The sequence below is a fragment of the Elephantulus edwardii genome, unplaced genomic scaffold (assembly GCF_000299155.1).
Source record: "Elephantulus edwardii isolate Elephantulus edwardi_28Jun2011 unplaced genomic scaffold, EleEdw1.0 scaffold00163, whole genome shotgun sequence".
NCBI classification, from domain to species: Eukaryota; Metazoa; Chordata; class Mammalia; order Macroscelidea; family Macroscelididae; genus Elephantulus; species Elephantulus edwardii.
The window spans coordinates 6,334,318-6,350,122 of NW_006399913.1; the positions used below are offsets into that span (position 1 = coordinate 6,334,318).

Here is a 15,805-nt window from a genome sequence, read left to right on the forward strand (position 1 = left end):
CCTATACATACCATCAGGTGAAATCCAGGTATATAACCTGTGTTTATATCTCTTAAAAAACATATTTGCTATGAATAAGTCATTGATTGTGCAAAATTCAAGCATTCTCTCTCCACCTCCATTTCTGTCACCAAGTCCATGTTTTCCAACTACTGAATCTTCTTCTCTCTTCCTAACTTTTGCATTCCAGTCACACATTATTATCAATGCATCTTGTTTGCATGTTTGATTGATCTCTGACTGTAAAAGTTAGTAAAAGTCTTCTATATCCTCTTCCTTGGCTCTGGTTGTTGGTGCATATATTTGAATGATAGTGGTATTCACTTGCCTTCCTTGTATGTGTATGGATATTATTCTGTCACTCACAATACTGTACTTCAAGGTGTATGTAGTACATATTATAATTTGACTTCACTGAAGGTCAGAGATATCCAGCATCCTGACAAATGTCTCCTAGTTAGCAAATGACATAACCAGGTTCAAACCCAAGACTTAGCAACCAAACGCAGAGACTGAACTATATGAAGTTGAAACCCAGCTTTATTTTTATTCAACACCATACTTTCCAGGTTTTTTCCCATTTGGAAAACAGAGTAGTGACATACCTTTTCTATCCAATTCTTGAGAGAATTATTTGAGATAAGGATTTTGAAAGCACTGTGTGCCTTGTAACAAAACAGCCTCACTGTCACACTTCATATAATTTCACTTTATTATCTCTTTAACCTTGATTTTTCCAGATTTTAAGTCTGCCTCCCATTCTGACTTGCTTAGATAGCTAAACTTAAAAGAAGAAAAAGAAAATTATTGCCATCTAGTTGGTTCTGACTTATGGTCACTCCCTATGGAGTTTCTGAGGCTGGAAATCTTTATGGGGAAAGAGTGGTCGTCTTTCTCCCATGGAGATTCAAACCATTGACTTGTACACTAGCAGCTCAACACATAATGCACACGGCTACCAAGGTTCCTTCAGATAGCTGGGGAAATCTTTAACTACATGATTTTTCTCTTCCAGGTGGGTCTGAACTTTTCTGGGTCTTGGTCCTAGCCTCTGATTTTAGGGGAGAAAGCTTGCATTGTCTGATATTTCCAACATCTCCACTGAACAGAGGGAGGGCAGCACTGAGCAAGGTCTCTCATGATTGCTTATTTAAATAATCAGTTCTTTAGAAAGGATCTTAAGATCTCATTAAATATTCATGAAATCGTCCTTCATGGCAGCTCCTCCATTGTAGGTAATTACAGAGGGTTTTAAATATCTGACGTTGCTTGGAAGCACACAAAGCTCTGTCAGCTGCAAGCAGACAGCTGATTTGTAATTTAATTAACATCCTGGCTTGTCCTGTTCTCTGTGGCAAAGAGCGGCTAAGTATTTCCTTTCATTTGTGCATTTTGTTTTAAAAAATTCAAATGGAGCACCTGGAGAGCTTTTCATCTCTTGTATCAACTCTGTTACATCCTGCTCCAAACTCTGAGAAATTTCTCTTTTAAGTGTGCTTTGGGCCAGCTATACTGGTGAGAAAGCATGTCTCTCTCTTCCCCTCCTTCTCTCTCTCTCTCTCTGTCTCTCTCTCTCTTCCCCCCCTCACCCTCTCCCTCTGTCTCTCTTGATCTCTCCCTTCTCCTCCTCCTTCTTCTTCCTCTCTCTCTTTCTCCCCCCTCTTTCCCTCCCTCCTTCCCTCCCTCTGTCTCCCTGTCTCTCTATCCCTCCCTCCTCCTCTTCCTCCTTCTTTTTTTTTTTTTCTCTCTCTCAACTTATCATTTAAAAGGGTGACTTTTGGGAATGAATCCCTAGTAGCATGTGCATAATTGTCTTGGAAAGCTAATCCTAGAGTCAGCAGTTCAAATTTACCAACTGCTCCTTTGGAGAAAGATAAGGTAGAGGTAGTCTCCTCCTGTACTTATAGTCACAGAAACCTGATTGGGGAGAGGGGAGGCTCTCTATGAGTCAGAACCTGCTCAAAATCTCAAAATCAGTGAGTGAGTTTTTGGTTTAGTTGGAAAAAGCCAGGAGGTTTCTTTAGGGAAGTGAAGCTGAAAAACACTAGTGTCCAGAGAGGTTAACCAAAATGGTTCAGTAATTCCAGTCTGCCAGTCATTCTCTAAGAGAAAGATGGATAGTATTCCCTTCTCTTGTAAATATTTACAACCTCAGAAGGTGATGAAAAGTGATCTGCATTGGAGACCACATTACAATAGTAGGTTTGGTTTGGTTATTTAAGAAAAGAAGCCATGGTAGCACATGCTGCTGTGGTTGTTGTTGAGTACCATCCAATTGAAACTGACCCATAGCTGACCCTCCAGCTGGTTTTCAGGGGCAGTTAGTCTCATTGAAGGAGATTGCCCATCCTTCTCCCATGGAGCATCTGGTGGCTTCGAACTGCTTGCCTTAGGGATCGCAGCTCAGCTTCTTACCTCTAGACCAATCAGAGCTCTCTATGTGGCATAGTAGGCTGAATGTTGGACTACTAACCAAACAATTGGTAGTTCAAGCACTCCAGACACTTCATGGATGAAAGATGTGGTGATATACTTTCCTAGATTTATAGTACTGGAAACGGTATGTTGTTGTTGTTGTTGTGTACCATTGAGTTGGAACTGATTCTTAGCTGACCCTCCAGCAGATTTTCAGAGGCAGTTAATCACATGGGAGGCGACTGCTTGTCCTTCTCCTTTAGAGCAGCTGGTGGATTTGAACTGCATCCTGAACTGCAGCACAGCTTCCTACCCCTAGGCCATATATGACTGTTATAAATGATAATCTACTCCACAGCAATGTCAATGCATTTTTTGGGTTACCTGGGAAAGATCTGTATGTGAGCTAGATCTTTCATTAGATTTCTGGTTTTAAAGATAGAATTTGCTACAGACTATTATTTATCCAGCAAATATAAGAAAAAGTAAATCTTCTAATTAATAAAAAGGAGCTCTCATGGCCTACTGTTAAGGGTCTACCTTGGCAACCCAAAGTTCTTGGTTCAAAGTCATCAGCTGTTCTGCAGAGAAAATACGGTCAATCTTTTCTAATGCAATTGACTGCATCTGAAGACCTGCTGTAAGTTGGTCCTCCCTTGAGGAGACACAGCAACAATACTCATTATTTATTTTAAATATTTATTTAGAAGCTATCATGTGTCAGGCTCTAGAGGTCAGCAGTGAGCCCTACAGACATGGTGGCAGATCTTAAAGAGGTTGAGGTACTCTGGGGAGGAAAACATTAAGTAATAAATCACAGAATAAATGTAAAATGTGATGAGCTTTATGAAAAAATGAGCACCAGCTGCCCTTGAAGCCTGTAAGGCAGGGTGTGGATGGAAAGAGGAAGCGTGTGCCCTAGGAGGAAAAGCCAAGAGATCTCCCAAAGAAAGTGAAGAGAGAAGATAGAGATGGGCTGCTTCTTCTTACTCCACTGCCATTGCTTCTTCTTGCTAACCCCATTTTCCTCCTAACACCCCTCTCTGTGATTTACAACCACATGCAACCAATTGCTCAGGAAAAGTACACGGGGATGTGGAATGAAAGAGCCAAAATTTCAGAGAAGGTCAAATAGAAAAACAAAAAATTGTGTTGTGATAGTTCCATTAAACATTCTTTTTTTATTCTCCTTTCTTTCATCCATATTTTTCCCCAGTTATGGTGGTATGAGTTGGAGAGAGAATGCTGTTAGTATAGAAATAGAATGACCCCAAAGAGGAATGAATGAATCAGTCTCAGGCTACAAATAAGCTAACACATTAAGGAAAAAGCTAGAAAGATTGTGAGTGTTTGTGTGTGTGTGGTGATTAAACTACAATTAACTATATAATGCATAAATTTCTAGTAAGGGAAATTCTTACAGATAAATATCAACCTGCTTAAATAATTTGTTTTCCAAAAGATAAGGTGGTAACTAGCAGGGCTTGACTTGAAATACTGAAATGTGGGAGTTACAGTTCACCCAGTTCTGATTAAAGCTGCCCAGAAGTCTAAGGATGATTACACAGAACAAAAGAGCAGCAAAGGAGGTGAAGCACAAAACTGCCATTTCTAAATCCATGTTTTAAGACTGTTTTCTTCACTATCTCTTCCTTTATTTTCTGTACTGCATTCATTATTTCTCAGAGATCGCCCTCCATTTTACAAGTCTGCTATTTCTTTTTCTCATTGCTTTTGCACTTCTCCTAAAATACAAGCTTCTTTTCTATCAAAACACATTTTTAAACTCTTTCCCAGTGGTTCCTTGCAATCAATCAACTCCAGCCAATTGGATATACTCTATGTGACATTCTGGTTTGACCTCTCTGTGGGAAACAAAGACAGAAGTCAGGGTTCTTGCCCTGAAAGAGCTTAGATTATAGTGGGAAAGATAAGACTTGACCCAGAGAAAGCAATTTGTCAATGTTGTTAACAGAAGCAGTGGAACAAGCAGAGTTTGGGGCATTTTCTAAATGCCAGGCTTTGTGTAAAGAATTGTTTATAATTGGTGCCTTAATGTTTTATTGGCTTCATTATATTACTTATAAGGCTTAGCTAGGACGATTTCCATAATGCTTTTAGAGAAGGGTCTGGATCATGGATAATGTACCTAACTCTTAAAGTATTATCTTAACGTTCAGAAACACACATTCTATTAATGTTCTGGCTCTCCCTAGCTTTTAGTTCTCTCTCTCTCTCTCTCTCTCTCTGTCTTATCTGCACAGTACCAACTTCTGCTGCAAGGGGGAAGTAGTGTACCTTTTACACAGCAGCAGAGATATACCTAAATTTTTATTTATTACAATTTTGCAATCCCTCTGTCATTTATCAGGCACTGTGGCAGTTCAGGAGCATCTTCCAGACAGCAGAGGAGAAAGTCCACCTCTAGACATGTATACACAGGCTTCTGTGCTCGAATCCTGGACAACTCAGAATGGTTCTAACCTGCATAGGCATCAGCTGAACGTACTGGAAGTGAATTCACTCATCTACTAACAAAACAAAACAAAAAAATAAATCAGTAGTTTGAACCTATCAGCAGCTCCATGGAAGAAAGGTGTGGTGGTCTGCTTCTTTAAAGAGTGCAGCCTTGGAAACCCTTCAGGACATCTCTGCTTTATCCTGTGGAGTCACTGTTGTTGTTTGTTGTTGTTGTTGTTGTTGTGTACTGTGGAGTTGGAACCAACCCAGTTAATGGCACAGGAGGAGATTGCCTATCCTTGTCCTGCAGAGCAACTGGTGGATTTGAACAGGATGCCTCTGGGAATGCAACAGCAATGAGCTTTTATTTTAGTTTTTCATCTCTTGCTTCATCACAAACAGAACTTTTAACAAAGAAGAGAAAAAAAATACTGTAGAACATTGCTATCAAGTTGGAACAAAGTCCTAACTGGGCTTTCAGGGGATTTCTGAGATTGTTAATCACACTAGAGGAGATTGTCCATCTTCCTCTGGTGGATTCAAACCTACAGAGATGTATGAGCTTTGGGTCAGTAGAACAGCATCCTAAAGATGAGGCCAAACAAGGAGAAAGGAAAAGGAACTGTCTGATCATGTGTAGTCAGAATATTGTTTTTAGCCCTTGGATGGCTCCCTGTTGTTCATAGTGGGCACAGATCTGCCTCTCTACCTCACTTCCCAAGAGCCATCTAAACTTGTGTCTGATTCCTTCGAGTCACACCTAAGATAGAAATTGTTATGCCATAACTTACGGAGGGATGTTTCCAGGAGAAATTCTTTAAGGGAATGAGGGAAATTCCAAAAGACAGGGGCAAGAATATAGATCCAGGTACAGACTATCTTCATGAAGGCTCATCTTGTGAGAGCAACTAAGAGTGTTATTTGCACCATAAGCTGTGTCTCACTTTGAGTTGTTAGGTGGGAGAATGCTGGTGTAACTCACATGGACATCCACGTGAGAAGATGCCAATCACCTAAAGCCTTCACCGAGCAAACAGCACTTCCAAGATTGGTAGAACAACACTCACGTCTCCTACCATCCACATGAAAATCTCGTTGTTCCATTAGTCTTATTTTAACCACTCCTTGAAGCTATGCTTAACACCCTTTGCTTCTCTCTATATATATCACTTTGCATGATGTTTCAAACTGATAAGCCTCATCAGAGCCAGTACTGATCCATTTCTGCTCCTTCAGAACTCATTTTATCCCTCTCTGCATTTTTACATTGTACAGTAACTTGTTCTGTGGTTGTTATGTACCATCAAGTCAGAACTAACATATAACTGACCCTCCAGCAGCTTTACAAAGGCAGTAAATCACATGAGAGGAAATTACCCATCTTTCTCCCATGGAGTCGCTGCTGGATACGAACTGTGGGACTTTGGGTTGATAGTGCTGCTCTTTACTACTGGGCTATAATAGCTCCTGCCCTGCATTTTAACATTGTATGGTAACTTAGCTGTGCATGTTAACTTATGCTTTAATTTATCATCTCCCCAGGGCCCAAGGTGGTTTTATTCAGTTTACATTCTTAGCATTTATTACCAAAGTTAACATTAAAGAGAGAGAAATATCATTCTTAAGAATCTGATGTCCTTAGATTATGCCAAGCAAATGATGTGGGGATTTCTCTCCATTTCTAACTTATGTTCCTAATGTTTTAAATAAAAGAAGCTGTATACAATAGTCAAAATAGCTTTGTAACTTAAATTTATCTCCATTCCATCCATTTATTCCAGTGTCATTTATAAAGTAGTCAACAGTCTTGGCACCAGCAGCCAGGAAATTAAAAGGCACATTGCCATGGGAAAGTCTGCTTTTAGGGACCTCTCCAAAGTGCTGAAGAGCAATGGTGTCTCTCTGGAGACTAAGGTGCGTCTGATACAGGCTATGGTCTTCGCAATCACTTGTTATGCATCAGAGAGTTGGACAATGACCAGGGAGGGTAGAAGGAGAATTTATGCCTTTGAGCTGTGGTGCTGGAGAAGAGTATTGAGAATACCATGGACTGCTAGGAAAACAAACAGATTTGTCCTGGAAAGGGTTAAACCGGGTGGCTCCTTGGAGGCAAAGATTCTGAGGCTTCATCTAACATACTTTGGACATGTGGTGAGGAGGGACCAGCCCCTGGAGAGGGATATCATGCTTGGGAGGGTGGAGGGACGGCGCAGGAGAGGAAGGCCCTCTATGAGGTGGATTGATTCAGTGACTGGGATAATTGGGATGGGAGTGTCAGAGACAGTGCGATTGGAACAGGACAGAGCGGAGTTTAGGGCTCTTTTACATAGGGTCGCTATGGGTCGCAAGCGACTCAACGCCACATAACAACAACAACATATTGAGCATATGTGCCAGGAAATTAGCTAAGGGAGTAGAGGTGGGAGGAGCAAGACCAGTATCGTCTCACAAAATCATTAAAACAACAGCAAACAGTCAAATGCTCAGTCAGCTAACTTATAGCATAATGATTTATGACCTGGGAAAAATAGAGAACTATGGAACATTCAGAATTGCACTTTGGTTTCACTTCCTAAAGGAGTTAATGGCTAGTCAAAAGCTGAAGGATCAGTGTAAGTTAAAGTAATGCCGAGGAGATATTTTCCAAATAAATATTAGTGGAATATGAAGAGTACATTTTCAGACTCATTTAAGGCTCTGTAAAAATAACCAAGCAAATCAAATCTAGTACTGTTGAATCAATTTTGACTCCTAGTGATTCCTAGGCAGGTTTCCAACGCTATAAAAAGTGTTCCAAGACTATCACAAATGACATGAGACTAGTTAAACACATGTTAAATTTTAAAAAAGTGAAATCTTAAAATAATGATCTGTTTCTATTCACTCCATAATTACTTATTGACATCTTTTGAGTGTCCGACATTGTGTTAGATGTGCCCTTCAAGATAAATAAGACAGTCTTTGCCTTCAAGCAACTCAGTTCATAAGTCAGAAATTATAGAGCAATGTGAGTGCAAAGATAGAGCTATGCATATTGGAGTGCTGAGAGAGTAATTGAATCCAGGCTTGTAAGTCTATTTCAAACAAAGCTTTTGAAAGTATACACTATGCAGGACAAATAGGAGTGACTGAAAGTGGGGGACTAGAGAGGAAAAGGGAGCTCTGATGAAATAATCAGTGAGTTGTGCCGCTAACCCAAAGGCCAGCCTCTCTGGTAGTTTAAATCTTCCAATGGTGCTATGGAGAGAGGTGGGCAACCTTCCCCTGTGTGATTAGAACTGACTGGATGGCAGTGAGTGAGTAAGGCAGGAGATGCATTCCAAGCACCAGAATAGTCCATGTAAACACCTCCAGGGGAGAACCACGTACATGGGAAAGATAGCAGTTTATGTTCCTGAAATATAACCTCTGAGGGGAGAGTGATGTGGAAAAAGAGAGTTCAGGAGGACTGGGGTTCAGCTCATATGACCGTGTTAGGTGTTGGCTTGTGGTGAAGGTAGAGACACTTGAGCTCTGGAGAGGTACTGGACAGTTTTAAGGATAACTGTCATCTTGCTTTTTTAGAAACCTCCCTGGTGTGCAATGAAGAGGGAAGACTTAGAGGCAGGTTAACTGCTCAAAGACTGCTGTAGTGCCTCAGCTGATAATCAGAATCTCAACTCAATAGTGACGTGACTTAGGAGCGGGAATGAACAGGAAAGAGAAGATTAAAAAGTATCTAGGGATTAAAGAATTTTTCAGAATATGAGGAAGAGTAAGTGATTTATAAAACTGAAATTAAAGGATGTAAATGAAAGGGCAGATTTGGACTGATTCCAACTGTCATGGTTTGGGTAATTAAGTCAAAGGAAGCACATCCATGAGAATGAAGAGCGGGAATCAGTGTGGAGGGGAATGGTCTGAAGCTAAATAAATGAAAATGGGCAGATACATGATTTCATTCCACTCACAATGACCACATAAATGTCCAAGAATAAATATTAAACTTGCCCTTTTGCTTCCTAGGTAGATTACCTTCTCAAAGTATTTACAGGACTAGAAAGACAGAAGTCAGGCCCTTGCAGGTCACAGAAATGTTCTAGCCATATTTTGCTCTGTATACTTAATACGTTCTTTTACTAAGTTGTGAATTCAGTTATCAGACTTGGGCTTCATCTCTTGATAGGGTGAAAGAAGGGCTGGTGATGTAACAGAAAAAAAGGACTTGGATTCAAAGCATCTGGAAGAGTTCTGAATTCTGATGTTTAGTAGTTCAGTGACCGTGGATAAGTCCCTTAACGTCTCTGAATATTTGTATTCTCAGAACAAAATGGAATATTATAGGCAAAACCAATTAATATATAAAGAAATAAAGGAGAGTGCCTTGTAAACTATAGCTATGATGTTGCTGTGATTTTTTTGAGAATGAGATTAAGTTTGTGATATTATAGAATGCCCCTGGAAAATATAATTAGTCATAATCAGTAACCAAGTGAAAGCAGGAAGCAGAGTGAATTACCTGGTCTGGGTGGTGATTTCTTATTACCATCAGATTATAAGTCAGACTGAGACTTGATGTGCATAAAATATTATTTTTATCTCAAAATTGAGGAAAAAGCATCAGTATGGTTTTGAAAGAAAATACATATTAGCAATCTGAAATGATAATTGTTGGTGATAACAATATTAGAATATAGTGAAGAAGTCTGAGATCACAGTTAAATACAAAATGATATTCTGACAGTATATACTGTCCCTAATATTCCTGGTCTGTGCGCAGAGGACAAAAACAAAGCAAGGAAAATGAAAACGTTCTTAGTCTGGCTGAGGATGAAATATAGAGAGAATGCTGCCTTTTTTCTTTCCCAATATGCGAATAGCCTTGAAACAATGGGGCTCTAATGGTTTAGAAGCAGAGAGATAGAGAATCCAGGGCAAAACTGGAGATGGAGATTGGCCTCATGCCAATCACCATGCTGACTCACAGTACTTTTTTCCCTGGTCATTCTCTCTTTCTGTCAGCTCTCTCAAATTTATTTGGAAGACTAAAAAGATGACCTTTGCCAGAAAATATTCCTAATGCTACAAAGCTCATTATCATCATTGAGCCGGAACCAACTCATAACTGACATTCCGTTGGGTTTTCGAGACTGAAATTACACACTAGGAGAGTGAGGACCCGTCTTAACCCCAAGGCTCCTCTGGTAGACTCAAACCAACAGAGGAATGTGGCTTTTGGTTAGTCATCATCGAACGTCACTAAGGATGATTCGACCAGAGCTACTTTTAATATTGCAGGCATGGAGGGGGAAATATATATATTAAAGAGAAGAGGAACTGTTACTTCTCCTCTAAGTACAGACTTTGTCTTGACTTTTGAAGTTCTTTAAAAACTCCACTGCTAGAAATTGTCATCTGTTCTAAAATCTAACTAATCCAAATCAATGTCCCTCCTCCTTGATGGTGAAGTGTCGAAAGGAATTATTTTCCCTTTGAGGATAATACAAGTAATATGTTGTTGTTTGGTGTCATGAGATTGAGTATGACTCATAGTGGCCCTATGAACACCAACCTGATCGCTGCCCTTTTCTGTGCCATCCTGACCATTTCTGACATACAAAAGCCCATTGCTGACAACTCCATGTCAATTCATCTTGTTGGGGGGGTTTCCTCTCCTTTGTTAGCCCTTCATCTTTCCAAGCATGATATCCCTTTCCAAAAAATAATCACACCTATCTGCATGCCCAAGTATGAAAGACAAATCTTTGCTATTTTTGCCTCCAAGCAGCATTCTTCCCATGACATATCTCTTTGGTTTTTGGACAATCTATGGGATCTTTAGTACTCTTCTTCAGCACCAAAACTCAAAGGTATTAATTCTTCTTTATGACATCTTGATTCATCATCAAGCTCTCACATACATAGCAGATGATGGAATCTGACACATCTTTAGTCTTCAAACTGACATCATTGCTCTTCAGCATTTTGGAGAGGTCCCTGAGCATTTGCCCAATGCAATACATCTCCATAACACAGGTGGCAAAAATTGGCTTTCATTTCCACAGGGACTTAAAACTTTTCATAAATCCTCCCACAGAATTATGTCATAAATGGTGTATGGATGGTAGTATTTTATTTTCTTGTTCAGCGTTTTTTTTATCCACTTCTTACATTATACCTAAATTCAGTACATAATTAGCTACTCTGATCATTTGGAGGATTACCTTTTTACCTACTTAACTGAATAGGCTGTCTTATTCGTTATCATCCTTTAATGGCTCATAAATAGAGAGTAAAAATGCCAAGTAGCAGCAAGTCACAGATGGTTGATAATGATGATGGGATCAGTTTTCTTTTTGGGGGGGTTGTGACTGATTACATATATACATATCTATGGTGTGTCTCTATAAAAAGTCTTCAACAATGCCTGCTCAGTGAAATGAACAATATTTTCAAACTGTGCCGTGTCAATGAAATGACAGTATGAATCTCAGCACTAATGCTTTCCCCCCTTTCTTTCTTTTTTTTCTTTTCTCTTCTTCCTAGAAGTATCGCTATCAAGATGAGGACACGGCACATGATCATTCCTTACCTCGACTGACCCATGAAGTAAGAGGGCCTGAACTGGTGCATGTATCAGAAAAGAACCTTTCTCAGATAGAAAATGTCCATGGATACGTCTTGCAATCTCACATTTCTCCTCTGAAGGTCAGTTGGATTGCTTTTCAGGTTTTATAGCCGGCGACAGCGGTTGGTCTTCATTGCTAAAGGATATGTTTGCTGACCTGATTAAATGAGGTCCTTTCTAAACACCACAGGGTCCCCTGATTGCCAGAGGGTCTTTGTGTGGTTTAGAGGTTAGTCTGACATTACTGAGGTAGGATCATTTTATTGCAATTGTTCGAATGTCTGGAAAATCCATTGAGTTTCTGAGAATGGACTAAAGAAATAGCTAAGTGTGACCAATTGAAAGGGAAAATGAGCTAACCACGTATTTTTTAAAAAAACCCAAAGTACATCAAGGGTTTTTTTCATCTTTATTTATGGCTCTAGATAAAGCAAAGAAAGTAAATATAATAAGTTAATGCCTAGTGGTTTCCTTATCATCCAAACTGGAAAGGAAAATATGCAAATTGGCACATCAATGCTATTATTTTATCCTAGGGGAAATGGTTTACTAGATTTCTTCGTAATTGGTGTCATGCTTTTCTCAACACTTTCTACCTTTCTCCTATCATTTTAAGCAATTTCTAGGTCAAATTTATTTTGACAAAAAGGGAGAATTAAATAAAACAAGAGTAAGAACTTTCTGTATTACTTGATAGCTCATGATTTGCCATTTTCTTCTTTTTGTTGTTGCTATGGAATTGAATAAATATAAAGGTTGAATCAAAATTCACTCATTGTCATCTAGTTGAAACCAATTCATAGCTATCTTTCTGGGGTGCACGGGAGGCTATAAATCACATGGGAGGAGATAGCCCATCTTTCTTTCATAGAGCAGCTGGTGGATTGAACCATCAGAGGCAGGGGCATGGGGTTAGCAGTGTGACTCACCATGGTTGATAGATCTCTCTATAAATACTGATCAATGTTAAAAAAAAAAGAAAAACATGGAACTACAGTCAATATGGTATTTGTTTTTCTTTTTTTAAAAATGATCTAATAGAAGATAAGAAAAAAATAGTTCACAAAAGCCAAACTAGCAAATAAAAAACTAATTACTGCTTATTGGGTTTTATATTTTATTAGAACATTCATTGCACTAGCACTTCCATATGGAAATCCTACATTAAAATTTTTTAAAAAGACCTTGATGCATTCTGGGATGATACATCTGCCAAAATACACAAGAATGGTTAAATTATACGAAGTATAATTCAAGAAATTTTATATTTCAAAATCTTGGCTTCAAATGTATCACCAAATAAAATAGTTAGCCATAGTTATCACCAATCAATAAGTTATTGCTCTAAATGCCAAATCCCAGCCCCTAAACTATGTAAAGGGAGCTCTGGGGGCCATAAGTAGATTAGGAGTTATACTGCCAACTAAAAGGCAAGCAGTTTAAATCCACAAGCTGTTCCATGGAAGAAAGATGGGCAATCTCCTTCTGGACGATTTACAGCCTCTGAAAAACCTGCGGACACTCTGCTATGAATCAGTCCCAACTTGATGGCAATGAATGAGAAAGGAAAACTTTGCCAATATACCTTTAGGATTCACTGTAATGTTCTTTCGGAATTTTCCCCCGAAGGGTTATGTGACTAATGAAGACTATGTTGAATATAGAAGCAAAAAGAATGATTAAAACCAGAAGTGTTGTTATACCTTCAGGGGATCCTGTGAAAACCATGATATTGGTGTCATTCAAAGGGCAGAAGCAGGGCCACTGTGCATAATTAGCAGGCATACTTATTTACAATTATTATGAGACCACAGCTGCTGATATTGACAGCTATCTCCAAAAAGATGTAGACTAATTTGGGAAATAGGATACTTCCATTCTTAGAAACCCCCCAGGCCTTAATAATCTACCAATAAGTATTGTGGACAAGATTCCTTCTTCAGCAGGATGCTGAAAAAAAGTTATCTCTAAGGTCATGCCTAAGTATAGAAATCAGTGGTTCTTCACTAAGATCATATGCATAATATGCATTCATCTCTCCTTGAAAGATCCTTTCATCTTTGCAAATAAATACTCATCCTTAGGTGGATTCCTAGCTTGAGATAGGGAAGCTCTGAGATGCTAGGTTAAATCGCAAGTATTTAAAGTTTTATTCTTTCTAACTCATTGAAGGGATCCTGTTAGAACCTTTATGGGGCCTAATTTCCTTTTCTTCCTTTCAAATGTTCATTTTCTTTTTCCATCTTTTTCTCCTTAATAAAGTTCCAAAAAGTACAGTTCCAAAAAGACTTCAGACTGAGGGAATATCAAAGCTAGATAACTTTGGTATAGAAACAAAAATTAACAAAGTAATAAAAATACAGTAAGATACCATTTTGGGTGTCCAGCTCATGCACAATAATACAGTCATCGCATGTCTACTGTTTGGGTGATTACATCATCTTTTTTTTTTTTTTTAAATGCTACTTAATGCTTCATTTGGAAAATTTCTTTTGCAGTTGGGAGAAAAGTATCTTTTTTCTAAAGATCAAATCTCAGAATATAAAGATATCTTTCCTATCCCCCTACATTTTTTTCCTTGCATTCCAGATAGCTCAGGCATTATTATTGTTAGGTGCCACTGAATTGAGTACAACTCATTGCAACTCTATGAACACGAGATTTTAACCCTGTCTTATCCTGTACAATCTTATCTTCATCGTCTCTGACACGTTTGAGTCCATTGCTACAGTTACTCTGTCAGTCCATCTCATTAATTGCATTCCTTTCTTCCTCTGACCCTCCGTCTTTCCAAGCATGATATCCTTCATAATATCCAATGAATAGTCTCTCCTAGCAGCGTCCCCAGAATATGTGAGATGAAATTTGACCATTCTTGCATCTAAGGAATACTTTGTCTGTACTTTTTCCAAGACATACTTTGGAGGGTTTTGGCAGTCTATGAAATAGTCAGTCCATGAGATAACCAACTCTCCAACTCAAAGGTATCAGTTTTTCTGGCATACTTATTCATTGTCCAGCACTCAAATACATAGTAAGTGATTGAGAAGACCAGAGCCTGAATCAGGCACACTTTCATCTTCTTTCCTTATCTTCCTTTTAACACACTTCTTAATCTACTCTTCTAAATGCTGTTAGTAGTTTTTGTGTCTTTGTACTAGTGGTTTGCTTTAATTGAGGCACTTCTAAAATCAATTTTACAACAACTCTATACAACTAATAGGCTTGTAATAGAAAATGTCAAGGCTGGACTAGGTTTCCTTCCCATTTGGGGAATTATCTGTTCAAAGATATACCCCAATTAAAAAACTCAAAACCAGAAACTTCTGTTGTCAAGTCAGAACTGGTTCATAGCTGACCCTCTGGCGGTAAATCACCCAGGATGATATTGCCCATCTTTATCCCATGAAGGAGCTAGTAGATTGAACAACCTACATTTGGGTTCAGAGCACATTTCCTTACCTATTAGGTCACCAATGATCCCTACCACACAGTGATAATACAGAGAGAAAGCTGGGTTTGTCAAGACTTCTAACTCAGGTCATGAGGTACTTATTTTGGGAGCAGTACTTTCCCTCATGGCTTTCTTTCTAGAGGGTTGTTTATGCTAAGTCAGATATGCTTTCTGTACCTTTCCTATCAGCAGCAGCTTTAGATCTAATTTGTACATTTTTAACTTAGGGAATGAGGGGAACAGCTCCTGTAGTGTAGTCTGCAAATTGTGTAAATTCCCACAATCATGGTAGATTTCAGGGTACTGACTTGAATATACTGACTTCAATATTGAACATATTTGAAAACAAAGATTTTATAAGCTGGTAAGAGCATCGTCTATCAGATTTAAACTCATGTATTTTTTTATAATAGTGGAATATAAGTCCTAATCAAGTCATTTCTGCTGTTGTTCATTGCCTCCATTTCAGAACTGATGCATAATTGACTCTTTAGAAGCTTTCAAAGCCTGTAAACTGCATGGAAAGGAGATTGCCCCTCTTTCTCACGATGGGCAGCAGCTGATGGATTCAAACCGCTTGCAATTGGGCTGGCAACACATCTCCTTAGGCACTGAGCTACCAGAGTTCTCTAATCAAATCACTGAGTGTTGTTGTATTATCAGAGTTCAAGTATTTGGAAAAACGTGTCAGGCTGTAATGCATTGCATTCTCACAAAGGATGCCCATTGACATCAGGGCAATGCAAAAAGTTACTGACTCTAGAATACTACGGTCATGATTTTAACCTTTTTCCCTTGTGGGTCAGGTATAAAAACGGAAGAAGAGTGAATAAGCAAAACCCAAAAGCAGATAATGTCCCCTGTATCAT

The 15,805-nt window shown here is 38.9% G+C and overlaps 1 protein-coding gene across 3 annotated transcripts in view; it reads left to right on the forward strand.

The window, feature by feature from the left end:
- The window catches only part of DLG2 (discs, large homolog 2 (Drosophila)), a 1,891,340-nt gene that overhangs the window by 503,171 nt on the left and 1,372,364 nt on the right, over positions 1-15,805 (forward strand). For all 3 annotated transcript variants that reach the window (XM_006895272.1, XM_006895270.1, XM_006895271.1), the window contains exon 2: positions 11,401-11,562. In XM_006895272.1, the coding sequence (XP_006895334.1) occupies positions 11,401-11,562 (162 nt within the window). The remainder of the gene's footprint in view (positions 1-11,400; positions 11,563-15,805) is intronic.